Here is a 15,759-nt window from a genome sequence, read left to right as displayed (position 1 = left end):
TCGCTTACTCTACCTACCTGGTTATTTAACTTTTTTTTTGTTCTTACAAATACTGCCACGTTGAATGTCCACGTCTAAATTTATTTCGATACACCACTTTCAGGTTTTTAGACCTATCTAACGTGGTGGTGTAATTTTTAAAATGTCACATGGCAAGTAAACGTAAAGAATCGTATTTAAGTATTAACTATTAAATTGTAGATGTAACTGGTGTAAGGTGTTAATATTACAAAAAAAAGGAATAGATCGTCAATCGTGTTTCTATTCTTTCGTGATAACTTTCAACCCAGCTCAGCTCGGACTGTGATAGGACTTATCCTATCACAGTCCGAGCTGAGCTGGGTTCCTACGTCTTAACGTAGGAAGTCTCTACGCCGTATTATTCACTAGGTTTAAATCTATTGAACGCATTTTCAGGCGATTTTCTCCATTTGATACAATCATCTTCGGGAGATTTTAGTTTATATTTTTTAAGGTTAAATCGATGTAACCCGAGCGAAGTCGCGACTAGCTGGTAGGTCTATTACCTATTAGTAGTAAGATGTACTTTCTTAAGAGTACCTACAATAAGTGTGAGTAAGCCCGCCACGTACCGCCACATTGAACTAGTAACTGATTGGATTATAATATTAGTGCTGACCTCCTGAGACATTAAACTACACTACACTGTAAAACGAACAACTAAATACTGTATTAAATAGGTACACGTCACGACATTAAAGAACTTAGCTATAGCTATATTTATCTTGTATCTTTTTTACATTCCGAACCAGAAACCAAAACAAAATTAGGCCTTACTTTGTTTTGTAAATCCGCAGCGTCGTTGCAAATTCGACATTCGATAACTATGACGTGTTTAAATTGATTCTGGTTTTGTGCTTTCGTAATTTATAGTGAATTTTATTTAAAGGAAGCTTGGAAATAAATGAAATCAAAGCAAGAAAGTTTGTGCTTGGTTTAGTTTTCGTTAAATCATAGCAGGCGCCTAGTTTTTTCCTTGGGAAAAATTTGCTTAAGTAATTATAATAACGTTTATTTATATGATTTAATAAGAATAATATTAGTGAAGAATAAATATTAGTCATTACTCCAGCCCGGTTCCTGAAATCGACTTTGTTATTTTTATTGCGATGAATCAATAACTGAGATATGTCAGTATTTTGTGAATCATTGATACAATGTGATCAGTTGGCATCAGTCCTGAAATTATGACGATTGGTAATCATCTTACCATACTTGTGGACCTGTAGGACCTGCCTAGTGGACATAGTCGTGCCGGAAATGTCTTGTACAACCAGTCATATTTGATCAAATACGGACAGCAGCGCCACCCACCGCTTCCAGTTGTATTTCTTAGCCATCCAGAAACATACACACCAATTGAAAAAAAAAAACACTCAAATCGGTCTAGCCCTTTGTGGGGTTAAATGTCAAACACACGTGGGTACAGAATTAAATCTATTAATTAAGGTAACTAATCTAACTAATCTTACACCTGCGAAAGGGCCGTACCTAGGAACAACCTGACTGTAATGTTAAAAGGTCTCATTTTGTTACTTTGATACATACTTTTTACAGTTATTTCAATATTATAACTAAAAATACCTTGAGTATAGATCTATCTTATAAAAATACAGTCGCAAAAGTAATATGAAAAACCACGTGGCCTGTCAGTGTTCAATATAGTCGGCAGACCAGAGTTTTATGACACGACGCTTGATATAAATTAAGTTTGGAGAGGCCATAAGACGAGCGAGAAAACACGGCGCCGCGTCGACCACCGGATCTTTAGAAGAACAAGCAAATACATTTAGATCTCTCGATATCTAAGATCAGAATGTGGCATCTATTTCGTAATAAACTGTTTTAGTACTTGGGTAATAATGAGAGGTCTCATTGAAAATATCTTATAGCGTCATTCTTTATACTGTGAAACTAGGGTAGTAGTGTGTATGAATACTGATTACCAACTCTCGGGTTTGATTCCCGGATCGGGTATTGGTTAGTTAGGTTCTTATTTATCTATACTAATATTATAAAGCTGAAGAGTTTGTTTGTTTGTTTGTTTGTTTGAACGCGCTAATCTCAGGAACTACTGGTCCGATTTGAAAAATTCTTTCAGTGTTAGATAGCCCATTTATCGAGGAAGGCTATAGGCTATATATCATCACGCTAAGACCAATAGGAGCAGAGTACCAGTGAAAAATGTTACAAAAACGGGGAAAATTATGATTCTCTTATGTGACGCAAACGAAGTTGCGCGGGTGAGCTAGTGTTACAATATTTAGAATAGTAATGTACTCGATATATAGCGACAGATTCAACCCCTATTACATAGCTTCTGGCATTGCTTGCATTTTACTTAAAAGGCGAATCGAGAGTGTATTTCATACTCCACCTCTGCCAAACCTTTGGGTAAAACAGGCGTGATGTTATAAAAATAAAAACACATGAATTGTCCGAATTTGCGATAAGGCAACAGTAGGGAGCAGGGGATTCATCCATTAGATATAATTGGATCGTTGCCCGTGGTATGTAGAGAGCTATATAATATCAAGTACTGGCCTGTGTTGTTCCACGTACATACCTACCTGCGGCAATCAATCATTCCTGTAATGGACGAGCAGTCGCCCCGCGGGACTCACTATACTGTATGCAGATATAATTGAATAGAGTACTACCCATCAGACTTTGCGAGCCTTTAGTCAATAACTCAATAAAGTAGTCCCCAGGTAGTACCGTCTAATAAGTAATAGACTAACGTTTCGTAAGTATATTATTTATTATATACCAATATTGAGTGTTTCGAGTCATTTAATACCTAAAAGCCAAAACCTTTTTCCTACAAACACAAATTGAACGCATTTAACTGCGCCTACCACAAAAGACAGCGCGTAACAAAATTACAAATTAATTTATTTCAAAGACCTCTATCAGCTCACTCTTTCTAAATCTAAAATTGTCTAGATCTCTAAACAACCTGCCATAAAATATTTTATAAATGTAACGTAGCGAATATTATAATTGAATATGCGAAACGAGAATTTGTTATAATAACAACTTGAATTAGTTAGTTGACACTCGAATACTCAAAATTCAAAATATTCTTTAGCAAATCGGATAGCAATAAAAGTTATGACGTAACAATCGATAAAGATACCTAATCATTTATACGATCATTAAACGGTTGCAATTATTAGTCGTACTCAGATACAAACAATAATTAAGTATCACATTTACTCTTCGCATCATTCTTATATTATCTGCATGATGTTAATCATATCTTATTTTTTAATTTACACAACATTTTTCCTCATAGTCACTACCGACAGAAGAATCCCACATCCCTTAAGCAAATAATACCAAATTGATGAGAATAAGGTATTTTGTTCTTCAAAACGAAAATCTTGTTGTCTGGGACAATGTCAATTTGTCGTTATAAGACTATATGCCAAAACGATTAGCATTAAATGAAACAAATATTATATTACTATATTAATGTTTGAAATTATGCACAATACGTATTAGTTCAAATCCATTCATATTTCTAAAAGTAAGTTAAAATCATATAACCGTTGTTGTCTTCACAGTTTACTCTTATTTCTCTGTAGAAGTTTTTCTTTGAGCGCACGTCGGAGGACCTTTCCAGAAGGATTCTTTGGTATTTCATCGACAAATATGACACCTCCGTGGAGACGTGATGCAGACGACAGCTGGAAACCAACGAAATGTAAATTAATCAAAAAAGTATATATAGATCCCGACATGTTCTATTAAATTCTAAGTACGAATTCCAATACCCTTGCAGCGGTGAAGTCAAGCAACTCTTTCTCGGTGAGCGTGACGCCGGGCTTCTTAACGACGAAGGCGACGGGCAGCTCCCCGGCGAGCTCGTCGGGCGCGCCCACCACACCGCACTCCGCCACGCCGCTGTGCTGCAGCACCACGCTCTCCACCGCCGCTGGCGCCACCTGATAGCAAACAAGTATTGTGGTTGACTCAGCTGAAAGCTTTTGTCTGTTGGGTTGGCAGCCGGGTGGCAACTTGACACATACAGTTGTGAGGTAAGTACTTATTTAGCGTGTCTACTCTACATGGTCAGTTACTGCGACGTCTGCGACCCAACTGCTAAGTTGGCAGAATTCTCGAGCACAGAGACACAGAGTTTGAACGTGGCGTCCGTCACTTATAGAGGGACAAATTACAATGGTTAGACAGCATTGCACCAAGAAGGTAGTTCATTTTAGAATCAACGCGGTCTCATTGTTTTGTTCTGTTAGAAAGATATTTATCTACAGATATATTCAAAATATTTTTTTTTAGATTGTTTAATGTTGCTATGGAATTACTAAATTCATCGATAAATAGTCATATCAATATCATAATACAATCGTCAGATAAACGCAGTAATAAATAATTATCCCTATCGATGAGTTCATACAAGTCATCCTTACTGGAGTTGTAGAATCTGAATTGATTAATAGTGTTTCTCTTCGCTTAATTACCTAGATAAACAAAACACTCGTTTTTTAAGTCAATTAACAAAAGAGCAAAATAGAGGTACGTTACCTGAGATCCCTTGTATTTGATGAGTTCCTTAAGCCTGTCTACTATGAAGAAACACCCATCTTTGTCATAATACCCGATGTCTCCAGTCTTCAAATAACCTTCTTCGTCCAATATGTCACGAGTAGCTGCTTCATCGCCTGCGTATCCTTTCATTACGTTAGGTCCTCTCAGACAAATCTCTCCATTCTCATTCGGACCTAGACGTTTACGTGTATCTATGTTAACAACCTGTAATATAATAGCATATTAACTGTCGGCTAAAATATTCTGTGAATATACCGTAACACTTTCCTCAGCCTCATCATCATCGTTTATAAGCTTACTAACCAACAAACGATAGTTTTGTTATGTGATATCTAATTACATTTCACGATGTTAGATAGGTTAATGAGCGATCATAGATTATTATTGACAATTATTATAATTATTAATTAAATGGAGATACCGGTAGATTCTCATAATTATAATCAATTTATCACATTTGAATATAATTGTACACATTTTTGCCTCAATGCGAAGTGCATTTTAAGACGGCATGAACTCTACATAACACCAAATAAGTAATATATTACACTGTCCTTTAATTTAAACCTTAGATCATTTTAAAATCTAAAGTCCATAAGAGTTAGTACTTAATTTAACGCATATCCTCACCTTAGCTTTGACTCCCAGCAGAGGGTAGCCGGCACTGCCCGGTTTGAACGGAACTGTCCCATCGTCGACGTCCTTTGTAGCGGCTAGCGAAGTTTCTGTCATACCGTAGGCTTGAAATATTCCCTTACAATTAGGCATACTGAAATTATTTATTTAACTGCTTTAATATAATCCACGAAATAATATTTTTTTCCTAGATGTTTCATACATCCGAGAAAATCGAGGAATAATGCAACGGCAAATACTGAATTATATGTAATGCTGAGTCGTGAAAGTTGGTCTTAATATTGAAATATAGATTTATACGCATATTACGAGAAGTCAGTCTTATTACGAGAGGTAATAAATAAGAGAGGTTTACCGTTTTCTAGCTTGATCAATAGTTTCCGAGCTGAGTGGGGCGGCGCCACACCATACAACTGTGATAGAAGACAAGTCAAACTTCTCTACCACGGGCGCTTTGCCGAGGAACACCACGATCGGAGGTACAGCTACTAAACTCGTCACCTGGAAGAAAGCTCTACAAATCACTAACTTTCAACCACAAGTTTTATCACCAAAAGAGAAATATTTTCAAGTATTTAAAAAATTACAAACATTAAAACAATAATAAGTTAAAAAACCTTGTATTCTTGAATGCATCCCAAATACTTGGCGGGGTTAAAACCAGTCAGATATACCAATAGGTTATTAATCATTATGTAATTAATGGTCGACATCAGTCCGTAGGCATGGTACCATGGCATTATAGTCAATAGTCTTGACTCTGATGCAATGTTCTCTTTTCTGCAAGCATTTTAAATTATTGTGTAATTAACATTATCAACAGATCATGTCAAAAAAAAGTGTTAATAAATAAGCATTACTCGAAACTGGCTGCCGAATACAATGCGTTAAGATGTGTCAACATCACTCCTTTAGGTAATCCCGTTGTTCCAGACGAGTAGAGTATGAACACAACGTCTGTCCATCCTTGAACATCAACTGGCTCATACTCGTACGGGTTCACTTTCACACCGACGCTCTTGTAATCAATCACACCACTCTCAATCGGTTGTCCGTTGAATTGTATAATTTTTTTTATGCTTGGCGCTGATTTAATTGTGGCTATGTTGCGTTTTAGACCTATTTCTGAAGCCAACATTAACGTTGGTCGTGATATGTTCAATACGTGCGTCATTTCCTCTGAAAACAAAAAACAGTTTCATTTTCTTATGGATGTCAAGTGCGTTATTGCGCGTAGAGTCTATTAATAAGCAAGCTGCAGTTGCACTCCAGTTTAACATTTACAAGATGGTGCGCACAGTTTTTATTAGGACCTCCTGATTGAAATATAAAAAACCACAGCCATGATGCACCCAAAAAAGTGCAAATCAAGATCTTGTTATTGTCCGATTATAAATTTCAATAGTGTTCCTTTGCATCCTTAATAACTAAGTATTCACGAAATCTTGAAAATACTTAGGTGTTCTATACGAGAGTAGGTATTCATGTTAATTGTTATCGATGCACACTTATGGTTAATTTAGTGAATTTAGGGTACTTAGGGTACATTTAATGCCTTTTGTGAAAGGATGGAAAAAAATCCTCCAGGTGTCGAGTTCTTTTAAATCAGCATCATAAGACACTGGTCTTACTTGAATAATAATACATTAGTTGTTTATGCCAGATAAGACGAGGTATCGAAAAAAAATAGATAATGATAGGTAAATAGATAAAATGTAACCTTTGGTGTAGAGTACATTGAGCGTGGTGACGGTGGCGCCACAGCAGATGACGGCGAGCGCGGCGGGAATGTACTCGTCCCTGTTCTCGCTGCACAGCGCCACCACGTCGCCGCGCCTCACCCCCAGCCGCTGCAGCCCCGTCGCCACGTTCACCGTCTCTTGCAGTATATGCCTCGTTGTTACTTTGTGACCCGTGTCACCATTGATCTAAAATACATGCCATAAATATTCATAACATGATCCCCTTTTGCATAGTACTTTTATGATAAACTTTATACTACTACGTTTATGGCTCCCTGTTCCCAGTTAAAAAAATTTAGGTATCTTAAATTTTTTTAAAAGCATAAATAGAAAAGAATGTGTATTGCTAAAACTTCTAGGTGAATGTTGGACGACGATCATTTTAATTTTTATAACAAAGTCCCGCGCACCATTAGCCCTGTCTTACTTTCGAAAAAAATTGGTGTGCATTAGATGATGATAAAGTTACCTGAAATATTATCGTAGAATGGTGAAAATTTTGAAAATATAGCAGTGATCATATTCAGGCGTTGTAATGTTTGCTCTTTGGGCCTAAATTATTACTAAATACTAGTTTAGTTACTAAATAAAAAATCTTACCAGTGCAATATTATTTTCATTTTGAGAGTTTTCACGCAATTTGTCTATAACATATTGTCCAAAAGACAAGTGGCCTGGCACAGTGAGCGCCGGACCACTTGTAACCACGTTGTTTACTATCATTATATTCTAGAAATCCTACGAAGTACCACAAAAAATAATATTTTAATAAATTGTAACTAATAAATTAGCTTATGCTAACTACAAATGCTCGGCAACTGTGAACTGAATACATATCAAACGATATTACAAACAGATAAATATGTAACAATAAAGATAATTAGGCAAGGCATGATTATCGATATGCCAAAAGAATATGAGAAGTGTGTATTATAATGTCCTGTTTTCAGTTTTTTTTTACTTATCTGTTTATTTCCTACTATGATGTGTTGATACAAAACACGAGGTACCTCGAAAAATCCGATCATGCATAAAAAAAACATTTCATTTTTATGATTTGATGTATGAAATGTCCTTTCAAAAACATTTAATCTTGTAATTTTCTATGTTTATCAATGCAATAACTTCGATATATACAGTGTGTTTTTTAATTGCATAGTATAAGCGTTTCTAGCCATATTTATGTGAAAAACCATTTACCTTAATTGTTTATAAATCAAAAATGGATCTACAAGTAACTATCCTTTACAATGTATGTGAGTATTGCATATATTACCCAGGTAAAGTAATTTTTAAATATGTAAAGGACAATTACAATACTATTTCAGACTCGTGCTAATCACTTGCAATTTATTAACAACATGCTGTGTACAATTGCACTCATAATTAATCATAAAATCAAGCGATAAATTTTTTATCAATGAGATTATTTGACAGTCAACAATGATTAATAACCACTTAGCTCCTTATTAATACTACTGTACTCATAGCCAGTTGCGCTCACTGGTTGGTAAACGATCAGGTTAAGCAGCCCTTGGCGCGGTGTTTCTATAGATGTTATATATTTTAACTGAGCATCTCCGTACTTCGAAGAGCACGTAAAAGTTCTTCCAGGTTGTTATCTATTAAGATAACTGTCATTCGGCCATGTCAGATGTTTCGGGCGGTTTGAAGAATTTTGGCACTAGGCGGTTGACCACTAGCCCTACGATACAAACAATATTACCTATTCCAAGCTAGTATCCTGAGAAAAGCAATTGAACTCGTTGGATAAAATAATTTATTAATGAGCTCTACTTTTATGAAGTTTTGTGAATCTTCAAACGATACAAACTTCGTTAAAAACATAATTGAAAATATATAGTTTCCTTGTCCTCGTTTTACATAAAATGGTGCCACTAACAATATGAGAAACAGGAAAAAAACAAACAATGAATCAGTGTATTAAAATATACCAAATCCGTTTATTATAAGCACATACCTATACAATATACCATGACACAAGATACATAAAATGTTTTCTTTTTACAATTTACTTTTGTTCCTCTGCAGGAGTTTTTGCTTGAGCACTCGCCGAAGGACCTTGCCAGAAGGATTCTTTGGTATCTCGTCAACGAATATAACACCACCATGTAGACGTGATGCGTATGATAACTGGAAACAAATTCATAATTATAGATATTTAAATATTTGACGGCTAATCGTAAACAAACCAAAACAACAAAACAATTATTTCTGATTCGCACAAATATTTGTTCCGTGTGGAAATCTACCGTGGAACCACACATCTTAATTATCTACTGCACCAAGTGGCTTCGTATTCATGTTCATGTTAACCGTCTGGTATTGGATATAAATGATAAGATACCTTTTTAGCAGTGAAATCAATTAACTCTTTCTCGGTGAGCGTGACGCCGGGCTTCCTGACGACGAAGGCGACGGGCAGCTCCCCGGCGAGCTCGTCGGGCGCGCCCACCACGCCGCACTCCGCCACGCCGCTGTGCTGCAGCACCACGCTCTCCACCGCCGCTGGCGCCACCTGATAGCATAAAAACGCTAATATACAAATTATTCATTAATATATTGTCCCACAGTTGGACAAGCGCAGTTTCTCCTTTCTGAGTACGAGTGTACCCAGAGTTCTGTTTGACTACACCATGCTGGCCAAGTGTGGGCTATGGACTTTGCGTACCTTCAAGAAATATGTTGAACGATGTTTCTCTTCACCGCTAACACAGTAGATTATATTATTAGTCATTGGTGTATTTCTTAAGATTTTAATCGAACTTTCGACTAGGTGGCCCTTGGATCGACCTGTGCAGGTGAACAGGACTTGGGAGGCGATTAGACCATTCAGCTATCAGTGCTCGAAGGCAAACATTGACTTAAGAAAATTCAAAAAAGTTGGTATTACAATCTAAACACGTTTAATATCGGACTGCTCTTTGAACCCGCTTTAACGTAATATCTTTGTATGGATAACGTTTTTATTTTTACGTAAACATATAAGTAGGTACACTAATCTTCACGACTGATATAGGTAAAGTGCTACTTGTATCAAATTATTTAATTACAAACTATGGTCATCATGAATCATCAATTTTAAAAATGTAGCTATGTGCGTCTAGTTAGTAAATTTAAATAACCCATTAAAGAAGTTGATTATTGTTGTTTTTTAATTAAGTACTTAATCAAAAAATAAAATACAAATTAAGTCCCATTATATTGTTTAGCAACCATCTTGCTGATTATGTTCCTATTAAAACAGGGAGACGGTGACTCTGTAAAAAATTCCGCAGCTCCCTTGAAGAATAATTATTTATTTTTCAGATATTATCTAACGTCTTGAGATCACGAGGTGACGGAACGACCTTCGTCGGTCGTTGGCCCCATAATTTTCTTATGCCAGGCTGGTACTAACTATGTAATGCTTTTTTTTTCCTCGCCTATAGGTATTCCTACTGAGTATTCTATTATTTTAAGGATATCGTTAGGAATGTATCGACGTGCAGATTTATTTAAATGATTAAATATCTACATACTTGATATAATATACCTACATCATGCATACAAAACATAAATATTGTAATCTACAAGTGTTAAAACAATTACATGTCAGTATAACAGTACAATTACGCAATTATTACCTTTGTATTCTTAGCTTATCAGACGTTTATACTCGCAGATATTTTTTAAGATTACTGCTTTATTATATGTATAGATATATAGCTAACAATTGAAGATTGTAAATAAATAAGCGTTCATGCTACCTACAAACCAGGTTTGCCATAACTGAGAATTATATAACTACTCGACTTTAATACTTTCTAATTTTATAATGCTAGATCAGTTAGTAAAATGTATTTTGAGGAGAAAATAGGTACATTGTTTTGCAAAAAATCGGAACTTGTTTGGTTTAGTTTTCAAATATAATACAAAGTAAATTAACTTTGAGCGTTTTAGCTTCGATTGAAAGTCAAAACTGTAAAATCCAGTTAAAATCTTTAAACTTAAATGCATATAAAGGAACCAAAAAAATTTGTTGTGATAGGAAAAAATAGCTGTAAGGATAATGAAAACGAAAATCCATTTTAGAATTTAGTTAAGTTATTTGATTAAAAAGGACCATGAAATATAATTAGAAAACTTACTTGAGATCCTTTATATTTAATGAGTTCTTTCAATCTGTCTACTATAAAGAAACATCCTTCTTTGTCATAATACCCGATGTCTCCTGTCTTCATGTAACCTTCTTCGTCGAACATATCGCGGGTAGCGGCTTCATTTCCCATGTAACCTTTCATTATAATAGGTCCTTTCAAACAGATTTCACCGTTTTCATTTGGACCTAACTTTTTACGGGTTTCAATGTCTACTACCTGAAAATAAGTTAAGATAATACTTTAGACTTGCCTAATAACTATGTCATGTTTCAAAAAAGGTTCGACGTTTCAATTTCTCAGATAGAACTATTTTAATTGTTTAAATAGGTACATAGGTACATCGAATTAAAAATAAAAGTCCTTGTATGTATATACTTTAAAGCTAGTCTCATAAAAAAGTTTTGATGGAGATTAAGTGTGAGAATGTTCATTAGCACTGAATGGATTATTATTTTTTACATTTTGTTGTTACTGTCCACTTGCCTTTGCTTTGACACCCCTCAGAGGGTAACCACCGCTACCCGGTTTTCGAGGCACATTTTCATCATCAATGTCCTGTGTAGCTGCCAGCGAAGTTTCTGTCATACCATATGCTTGGAATATCCCTTTACAATTAGGCATACTGAAACGGAACAATGTAATTATAAATTTAATAAATGTAATTTGTCCGCATTTAGTCAGAGTTATTTTTAGTTTTTCTCAGACAATATGTTAAGGACAAACGTAATGAAGATGAATGTTTTAACTTTATAAAAGGTCATTTATGTTTAATTATAAGTTTGTTTTTTATTTATTTATTTATTAGGTAGATGTATACAAAGTGTAAATTATGATACTTGCATCAAGTATTAAATAAATTACTGGTTTTTATAACAAAGAAAAACATTGTGAAAATAAAGAACATTAATTTAATAACAATCATTACCGTTTCCTAGCTTGATCGATAGTTTCGGAGCTGAGCGGGGCGGCGCCACACCAGACTACTGTGATAGAAGACAAATCAAACTTCTCAACAATAGGCGCTTTACCGAGGAACACCACGATTGGAGGCACAGCTGCCAAACTTGTCACCTAAAAATATCTCATACCTTAACTTCGGATAAGAAGAAACAATAATAATATGTCGCTTACTAACGGAAAAAGACAATCAAATCTAAATCCCTAATGAAGGTTTGACATTAGTTAGAACCGATAGCATAAGCATGTCCTAGGGCTTAGAAACGTTCATAAAAGTGGCCGAGGAAAGCAGCCTTACGTACATTGTAATAATAATATACTAACTTTGTATTCCTGTATACAGCCCAAATACTTAAGAGGATTGAAGCCAGATAAATATACCAACTTCTTCTTGATCATTACGTAGTTTATTGTAGACATTAGTCCGTAAGCATGGTACCAAGGAACAATGGTTAATAATACGTTATTCACAGGATTACTCTCGTGTCTGCAAAAGTAAACTTAGCATTAAATTTCAAAATACGAAGTTTTGCTGAAAAAAGTAAAGTATCCTCTGTTAGATACATAAAGTTACAATGCCGTACTTTTAAATACAAGTTAGGCATACTTAAATGGGCTCGCGCGATTTATGTTTTTTTCAAAATTGATCATTATTCATATTATATTTAGAGTTATATAATATTACCTACTCAAAACTAGCTGCAGAATATAGTACATTGACGTGTGTCAGCATCACTCCTTTAGGTAATCCCGTTGTTCCAGACGAGTAGAGTATGAACACAACGTCTGTCCATCCTTGAACATCAACCGGCTCATACTCGTACGGGTTCACTTTCACACCGACACTCTTGTAATCAATCACACCACTCTCGATCGGTTGTCCGTTGAACTGTATTATCTTTTGAATGCTTGACGCTGATTTTATAATTTGTAAATTTCGTTTCAATCCTATTTCAGAAGCGAATATCATCTTCGGACGTGATATGTTTAGGACATGCGTCATTTCCTCTGAAAACATATAAAATATAGGAATATATAATTTTCCTTAAGCCGATCTACTCAGCGTTGACTATTCGACTGCTAGTCAAAACCGATGAAGCTTATTAGACACTTCATCAAGCTTTCTGCATACTTTCTATTCAGTTTGATTGTGTATGATGGCCCGCAATGGCCAGCCTGAGGCTCTACAACTGCGGTTAGTAGGTATAATTGTTCTCTGCCGAGGACTTTGCACTTCAGAAATCTTTGCCAAAATGGTTTAGGATCGAGGATTGTGGGACGAACAAAAAGAGGCTCAGGTATAAGTATGTAAAGTTAGGGTGTAAGGGTACCTTTGGTGTAGAGTACATTGAGCGTGGTGACGGTGGCGCCACAGCAGATGACGGCGAGCGCGGCGGGAATGTACTCGTCCCTGTTCTCGCTGCACAGCGCCACCACGTCGCCGCGCCTCACCCCCAGCCGCTGCAGCCCCGTCGCCACGTTCACCGTCTCTTGCAGTATATGCCTCGTCGTTACTTTGTGCCCCGTGTCACCATTGATCTGTTTAAAATAGTAGTTCGAATTTATAAGCAACAGGAAAAGAACAAACATATTCATACGTACATAACATCTCGCCTGTATTACCTACCCGAAAGTGTAGGCCTAATACACCCGCGTAACGCGTTTCGCCATTAACAATGGTAGTCCCATGAAATAGTGAACTAGTCTATTGCTCGTTATTAAACTGGACTTCTTTGGAGTTTAAATTAGAAGAGAGAACTATAGCATTTTGTCCGAACTGGGGATCTAAATCGAACCCGGGGCTTCATGGTATAAGAAGATATATGGGCTACTTTATGCCATCTAGGTCGTGCGATGTAGACTATTGCAGGTAAGTATATGAATGGTCTCCATGTATTCGCTAATCGCATGTCGAGGGTCCGCCGAACACATAAGTGCCATGAATAAGAAATCAATAAAAAATGTAAGGTACCTAACACGTAGTTAATTAAAGCTGTAATGAAATAAAACAAACTACTAAATATAAATTACAATTAATATTGTTGATGCTGTTGTCTGTATCTAAAAACATTTGCTTATCATTTTTCCGACCAGTTGGGTTCAGAAGGTCGTTTGTAATAATGGAATGTCTATTCGACTACTCTGCGACCTAAAATTGGTTTTAAAAATGCTTTGCAACAATATTATTTATAAGATTAATTGTAATCGTGATGAGAAGAAATAATAACTTTCTAGTTGCTAGTAGTTACACCGGTAAACGGCCTAAACCGGTTGTTGTTGTCTGTACGTAAGTAGAATAATTATATTATTTTTAGAGGCATATAAGAATAACACATTTTTAAAATCATATTGTAATGTTAATATTCTGTCAGTAGGTAAAATGATTAATTACTTCCATGGTAACATGTCAATGTCAATAAGTTTCTGACTTACATTAAACGAAATAACGATGTAACCAAAGATATAAAGAAATATATTTTTCAGATTCTCACCAGAGCAATATTATGTTCATTTTCCGAATTTTCACGCAATTTGTCTATAACGTATTGTCCAAAAGACAAGTGGCCTGGCACAGTGAGCGCCGGACCACTTGTTACCACATTGTTTACTATCATGATGTTTTAAAATTTTTAATTTGTTCAAAATGTCTAACGAAAACAAGTTTTATCTTTTTTCTTCTTAGAAAAACAACAATAATTATCACTAGCACAAGCTCACCGAGCTACTATCACACACTGACTGCCATAATGATTATTTTTATTACATAAATGCTAAAGTGATTAACATGTTTGTCTTTATTGTTGTACTATACCATATAACTTGTTTGTAAGTGTAACTCATTCAATGTGACGTGAGACCGGCATCGTGGGTATGTCGTAATCTAGCTAACTAGCTGTTTTTTAATACGACGTGTCATAAACTTTGTCTGCGACACGAAGCTAGCTCGGAAATTCTTAGTAGGAACTAAGCAGAAAGCTACAATTTGACATAAATGTATATATATAAAAAGTAAAACTGCACTCCCTCTTAAATCTCTCGTTTTTATTATTTTAATTTCTCGCCGTAACTTGTAAATATCTAAGTAGGTATATTCCGAAATACGAAGTCATTTGGGGCGTCGAGTACCAACGTATGTACCTACCTGTAAATTGAGGATTTAATATATTGAAATACCTAGTATAAATGAATAATAGACGGCCATTGGTTAAAAAAGGTTTAAAATAAATGCGATATAATGAACTTTGGGTAAATTGCTACATTCTGCTTTGCTAGAGGTAAAAAGTAACTATCGCTGTTTTCTGTAAGTCACGCTATGCAATCATGGGAAACCATCGCATATTATAAGTAATCAAGTCAGCCGTTTAGTAAAACAACGTATTTGATGATAAAGGCTGCGACATCAGCAGAATGAGTGAAAAAGTCATTTTCCAGTTGCCACTTTATAATTCCCAAAACATACTTATTTATTTATTTTGCTCGTTTAAAGTTTAGTTTTATTGTAACACTACTAATGAAACCCGGTTTGAGGCGCCCCATTTTCCACCATACATAGACAATGACGTGCCTTTGCGTCTTTTAACTTTGACTCTTCGAACTCTGGAATCTGTGCTGATGAATTTAATGCACTCCGTTTTACGGAGTGCAATTTAAGTGCAACTTTTTAGGTT

General features: G+C 35.6%; 1 protein-coding gene across 1 annotated transcript; it reads right to left on the bottom strand.

Annotated features, from left to right (window-relative positions):
• Window positions 1-2,862: 2,862 nt before the first annotated feature.
• Window positions 2,863-14,934, bottom strand: LOC142980956 (luciferin 4-monooxygenase-like). Its single transcript, XM_076126585.1, has 15 exons — window positions 14,584-14,934; window positions 13,423-13,630; window positions 12,781-13,099; window positions 12,416-12,578; window positions 12,060-12,205; window positions 11,614-11,756; window positions 11,123-11,346; window positions 6,950-7,157; window positions 6,090-6,408; window positions 5,847-6,009; window positions 5,585-5,730; window positions 5,224-5,362; window positions 4,570-4,797; window positions 3,801-3,971; window positions 2,863-3,713 (listed from the first exon to the last, which is right to left on the bottom strand). The coding sequence occupies exons 1-15, from the start codon at window positions 14,704-14,706 to the stop codon at window positions 3,585-3,587; spliced, it is 2,829 nt and encodes a 942-aa protein (XP_075982700.1). The 5' UTR covers window positions 14,707-14,934; the 3' UTR covers window positions 2,863-3,584.
• Window positions 14,935-15,759: the final 825 nt, after the last annotated feature.

Source organism: Anticarsia gemmatalis, chromosome 19 (assembly GCF_050436995.1).
Source record: "Anticarsia gemmatalis isolate Benzon Research Colony breed Stoneville strain chromosome 19, ilAntGemm2 primary, whole genome shotgun sequence".
NCBI classification, from domain to species: domain Eukaryota; kingdom Metazoa; phylum Arthropoda; class Insecta; order Lepidoptera; family Erebidae; genus Anticarsia; species Anticarsia gemmatalis.
Note: the sequence above shows the minus strand (reverse complement) of the source record. Positions and strands in the feature narration are given on the sequence as shown.